The sequence below is a fragment of the Stegodyphus dumicola genome, chromosome 6, assembly GCF_044657685.1.
Source record: "Stegodyphus dumicola isolate Sdum_Otavi_A_Nest chromosome 6, ASM4465768v1".
Lineage (NCBI taxonomy): Eukaryota > Metazoa > Arthropoda > Arachnida > Araneae > Eresidae > Stegodyphus > Stegodyphus dumicola.
In genome coordinates this window covers 138,350,192-138,356,339 of record NC_140773.1, presented here as the reverse complement: position 1 = coordinate 138,356,339, position 6,148 = coordinate 138,350,192, and the positions used below count along the sequence as shown (strand labels likewise).

General features: G+C 35.7%; 1 protein-coding gene across 1 annotated transcript; it reads right to left on the bottom strand.

Annotated features, from left to right (window-relative positions):
- Window positions 1-2,020: 2,020 nt before the first annotated feature.
- LOC146996848 (uncharacterized) lies at window positions 2,021-3,334 on the bottom strand. Its single transcript, XM_085817912.1, has 3 exons — window positions 3,224-3,334; window positions 2,993-3,121; window positions 2,021-2,886 (listed from the first exon to the last, which is right to left on the bottom strand). Exons 1-3 carry the CDS (start codon window positions 3,254-3,256, stop codon window positions 2,092-2,094), a joined length of 957 nt encoding a protein of 318 aa, XP_085674038.1. The 5' UTR covers window positions 3,257-3,334; the 3' UTR covers window positions 2,021-2,091.
- Between the last annotated feature and the right edge of the window lie 2,814 nt (window positions 3,335-6,148).

The following is a 6,148-nucleotide window of genomic DNA, read 5'->3' as shown; positions in this document are numbered from 1 at the left end:
AAAGCTTATAAACTTTTTTAAGCATGTAATCATTTTTTTTAAGCTCCAAATCATTGGAGATGTACAAGCTTTATAAGCTTGTACATCTCCAATGATTTGGAGCTTGTACATCTCCAATGATTTGAGGCTCTACGAGATCACAATATACATACATGACAGGAAAAGAGGCTTTTGGATCGGCTACAAAAGGACTTTGCTCCAATCCTTTGTAAACACCAGGCTCGAATCCTAAAAGTTCAGCTAATCCTTCATGAAGAATGACACTGCATTTTTCGTCCGTCTTAATGGTCACTTTTTTCGTTACAGAATGATAACTGAATTCAATCTTATTTTTATGGGAGGGTATTTTCATGGCTTTTAATAAATCTGGTATCGTTTCATAACATCCTGGAGGAACTCTTCTCCCTTCCAGTTTTCCATCTCCTAAATCAAATCCAAATAAATTATTGTCTTTTCGGACGTTATACCACGTGTGAGGGTAAATAAAGTCCACAAGAGATAATTCCCACTGATTATTTAAATCAATCGGCGTAAGAAGCTGAGTGGTAAATTGCGATATTTTGTTGTCTGAGAAAAAGCGCATGGAGCTGTCGCTGATCAGTGTGATAAAGGAAGACATGTTTCTTCAAATGAGAAGTAAGCAGAATGTACAGGCCTTTTATAGCATTCTAACATCTTCTACCCAAGCATTGAAGCTTTCAGGGTACCCCTGAAATTTCACAAAATATTCCACTTTCCCTCGACGTTTCCTCTTTTTCAAAACTTTTTCTACGGGGTAATAACCAGAGTCGGAAACCTTTTGAAGTTCTTGTTTTAAAAGGTCCCTTGTATGACTTCTCCTGCTAAATCTTTCAGTTTAAAGACGACAGGAGTCCTCCGAATAATTTTATAGATTGTAAAAATTTCTCTTGTCCAGTTTTGTTCATATCCTTTCTCGAACAGCATTTTTGCTCGGCTGATGCGCACCGTGTCTCCAATCTTTAAATCGGTAGGAACATGTTTTTTTACTGATTTCTGATCGTACAATGTTTTCCAAATGTTTTCTTGATTTTGTAATGTAACCGATGAGGGTTCCGTCTTAATACTTCGATGCCATGTATTGTTATAACTGGATATCAATTGATCTATAACATCAATATATTTTCGTGTATTCATTTCAGTAAAGTATTTCCACATTTTAGTTTTAAGGGTGCGATTAAATCTTTCCACGACAGAAGCTTTGGTTGCATTATGTGTCGTGAAAAAGTGAATGTTTTTCTTTTACAAAAAGTCTTGAACTTGCTTATTGGTGAACTGTTTCCCGGCATCTGTTTGCAAAGATTCGGGTGTACGTTCCGAAAATATCTTTTCGGAAGCGGATTGGATAGACACCGATGTTTTATCTTTGAGAGGAATAGCCCAGGCATATTTAGAAAGGATATCTATACAAGTCAGTAAATATTTGTACCCATTATTAAATGAGGCTAACGATTGCATATCTACTAAATCAGATTGAAATTGCTCGTTTAAGCCTCCGACGATGACTCTGTTTCTGGGAAATTTGTGTCGCACGGGTTTGTGTAAAGTATAAGAATCTTTGGTTTGCAACCATTTCTGTATGTCTTTTGTTTTTACGGGATCTTTTAAAGCACGATGTAAAGCAGCAACACCCCCGAAACTCGCGGGGATCTGAGGATTCCAATAGGTCTGAGCTAGAGCTGAGTTCATTGCAACAATTATCATGATCAAAACGTGCATTGATATTCATTTATATATGTTTAACAGGAAAATAATAACTCGCCTATATAAAGATTTTATAAATATGACATAAACAAGAAAGAAAATGAACATAACAACTTAAAGGTTGAACAAGTAATGATATATATGTTTACGAACAACCATATTTATATTCTCTCTAATTGATAGGTTCGTACTAAATAAAAACTATATGTAACAAATACAATAATATACCTTTTTTTTTTTCATTTAAAGATTGTCTGAATCAAAGAATGAGGCCATTGTAAAATAAAATAACATTTTATTGAGCATCTATTTTTACAAATATTCATAATATTCAGTACCAAAGACACCATACTGTTCTAAGTTTGTTGGTCAAAAAGTTTCTCTTACTTCGTTTAATACATCAGTTAAACATACAGATTTTAAAAAGTCCTTGGTGATATAGTGAGCAGGTTTCAATAACATTAAATAGGGTTCTTCACCCCAAATATTTCCATAAAATTGTCTGGCAATGTCTATAGGATGTAATCTCACAGCAAGTGAATTCACAGTTTCTGTTTTATGAACAGTGAGTTCTTCACAGTCTATGAGCTTTGGATGTTTTAGTTCTCCTTGCTGCTGAAGGAGCTCTTCAAGCGATGTTTTTAGAATCGTTTGAAGGCATGCTTTCCCCATAGAAAGATCGAAGGATTCTGGAAGACTTTCCTCACTAATAGATTCGTCAGATACGCTTTCATAAGCTGCACAAAAGTTCATGTTTTGATAAACGAGGTTGGTGACAATGTCACTGATACGGCTAAAGTTTGTTAGCAGTTCTTCCCACTGCGCAGTCGAAATGCTGAGGCTACATTTTGCCTCTCCTGTCGAAGAGAGTTGCTTCAAAGTGAAGTGGTCATCTTTATATGTAACTACAAAATTCTTGGGTAACTCCAGATTGAGTGTCAGCAGGTCTGGTTCCTCCACTGTCATGTTGGTTGCGAGAACATTCAAACACCATGGCTCAAAGTTTACTCCTCGTCTTGTCGGATAGTACGATTTGCCATATTTGGCATACTCTCGGATGTGCACAGTCACTTTTCCCTTGTAAATGCTGGGTCCCACAAAGACATTGTTTCCCATGTGAGTAAGCTCCTCTGGAATAGTGTCTTCAGTAAAAAGTCCTTTGCGCTGAAAAGGAAAAAAATGGTAAGTCGGTTGGCAGATAAAAGAACATACATAAAAATGAGGTAACATAAAAATAAAAAAAATTTATAAGCTTTTCGTAAATACGTACTTTTTTCTCGAAATGGGATGTTTCTTCTGCTTTTCTTTTGGCACAAGAGCTATCTGATTCTCTTGGAACATCATGGCTCAACACTTTATCATTCAAAGGCATGGATTCTTTCTCCAATAGATTTTCCATCTGAAAAATAAAAGGCAAATTAAGCCCACATTGCACTTTCACAAATAAATTTTTAAAAGATTAACACTCTAAAAAATAGTATGTTTTCGAAAAGTAACTTACCTCTGCAGCGTTGTTGTTTCCTAGCTGATCCATATTCGAAGCGGAGAAGAAACAGATAAAAGTCCGATGAAGAAAATAACAAGGATCGTCCAAGCAAAAAATGTGCGTACACTCAAGGAGAGAGCAGGGAAAGAAATGCTGAACGTTTCTCGTGACAACTCTATATCAGGTAGGAACTCTTTATTTCATCTGAATGCTGATTGGCTAAGAGGCGGTTGGTCCATTATTCAGAGAATCTGATTGGTCCACAGAAAAATGTATTCGTTCGCCTAAGCGGAAGCACATAAAGATGTAATAAGGCAGACGCCATTTTGAAAAATAACATGCCCAAACAGGAATAGGTGATGTCATCCTCCCGATGCCATTTTGTAAAAGCACACCTAAACTGATGATGTCATTCCAAACACATGGTGTAAGAGCTCGTTGCCACAAAAAATAAAAAATAATCGTTGCCACACCATAAAACGAAACTTCCAAAAAACTTAAATTCTGAAATTTCCATTCACTCCTACTTCCACTTTCAAACAAACACTTCCACTTCGAAACCACTCAACTCCACTCGACAACATGGCGGCACTTCCGGTCACGTGATCCAAGCTACGCCCCTTTTCTGTGACGTCACTTCCGTAGCACGAGTACCTCCGGTTACTACTTATACACTTCTAACTCTTTCATTAACTAGATTTCATTTCAAACTTCTGTTCTTAGAGCCAACTTTACAGAAAATCTAAAACTAGACTAAAGCTAGAAATTGGTAAAATTTGATTTTGATACAATCATCTTCTTCTTCTTCCGTTTAATTCTGCTATTTTAGTCTTGGTCCTTCCATATCTGGAAGGAAATAATATTAGTGATGGCTTTTACAAAAATTTCCATATTCCTTGCAAGTTATTAAAGTCGAATGATTCTAAACTTCAAAGCAACAGAAATTATGGAGCGAGTTATAGTAAATACTGTTGAACATTGTGCAAATTATTAACTAGGACAACTACTTTTGGTACTGCTCCCTGTTATCGGGACCGGAATCGCCACCAAATGTTTTACTAAACTCGCCAAGAGATTGGTTCATATTAAGTCGCCAAAATTTAGTTTTAAAGTCATTAAAAAACTAAACCGTTTTCGCGTTCTTTTTTTTTTTTTTTTTTAATTAAAAGTATGCTTTTTCAAATTTGGCAACGAGAATACAAATTCTAAAGATGTAAGAGTCACTTCTGTTACTACTGTTCTATTTACCTTGGATATAAGAATTTGGGATTTGCCTAAAGATGAAACATCTGCCAAAATATTTTCAGGAACGAGGAATAATTGACTCTGAAAGAAAGTTCACGAAAAACCATACGCATACTTGTACCTAGTTCAAAAGAAGCACCGAGATGGAGATGTGAAGATATGACGAGCCGAGGGAAAAAATGAAAACTTAAAACTGGTTTGAAGGATCCAGAGTCAGTTTCTCAACGGCACTTCGTTTTATTTATGCATGGTGTTTAGAACTAACTCCCCTTGAATTTGGTCAACATCAATTTGATATGAATCATTGTACAGTTGTTGAATGTAACAGTTATATGCGGGAAGTCTGTGACCATGCATTTTTGTCCAGCAAGACCGTCAGTGAAAATAGACGGCACTGGTAATGTCGAAGTTGACGAAAGCCTGTTTTCGTGTTGAAAAACAACATTGATTGCATCCATCCGCCCCCAATGGGTATGCGGCAGAGATTTGCCAAAAATCTCCCTCTTATCCAATTCAATTTTTATTAACGAAGATGTGGAGGTAATTGCATTTAATTGCAAAGGTACTCCGTAACAAAGCGCCTTGCTCCTTGGTTCCAGAAACAGAAGAATGTTTTTTAGTTGCTGTGCCTAATCGCTTTGTCAGAACTTTGCTTAAAGTTATTGAAGAAAATATTGATGGTACTTAGACTGTTGGAAAGCGTATAACACTGAAGAACTGAAAGAGGTCGGATTTGAACATTCAGAATTTTAAATTTAATGTGCAATATTTCCTTGCCTTGCATTTTAATTTCGTTAGTTCATTTTTCCATCCTAAAACAGTAATTATTTATAATAAACCTCTCTAAAACTTCCGCATTTCAAAATTAATTGGTGTTATTATACCAAAGATGCTTATATAATGCTTCAGCCAATATTGACTTCCAGTCTGGTAACCGAAACCAATGGGACAAATCTGAGCTCAAACTAAATCACTCGAAGTCGTGATTTCATTCCGGACACGTCGCATTCTCGTTCTAGCTTCGCTTTTATCAACTCGCTAACGGTTGTTGCTTTGTCTGCCTTCGAATACATTTCAAAAATCTAAAAGTTACCGACATAGTTCTTCAACAATGAGCACACTCATAGCGCCAAATTTATCTGTATCTTGATAAAAAAAATTTTACGACAAAAAACTTCTTTTTTGTCAAGAAATAAAAAGATTGCTCTTCCGGCCGTGACTGCAAATATCTCAGTTTTCATTTCTAAATTATAACATATATATTTTTGGTAACAAGCTAGTTTATTATTATTATTACTTTCAACAATATTTTTTGCAGCGCCTGCCTGAGACTTTCATGTGACCTTTAGCATTTCCTTTCCGTTAAACAAAAATACTCTTTTGCAAAAGAAAGACTTTCCGATGTATCTTCAACAGTTGTTAATAATAATGCATTACGCAAGGAAGAAGATAGTGTTCTGTGTCCTTTAATTAAGTAACATGACCAAACGAATCCCTATTTTTACGTTTCGAAAAACATCTAAAGATCTTTATACAATTTCACCATTTTTGTTATTTGAAGAGACAGCGAGCTATTTTCGGAATTTTATCAAATATCACGTAATTAACTCTGTATCAGTGGTCTTCAAATGTTGTCGACTCAACTCTTAAAACTATCAGGTTTTTTCAGGGAATCCCACTCAAAAAAAATCTATC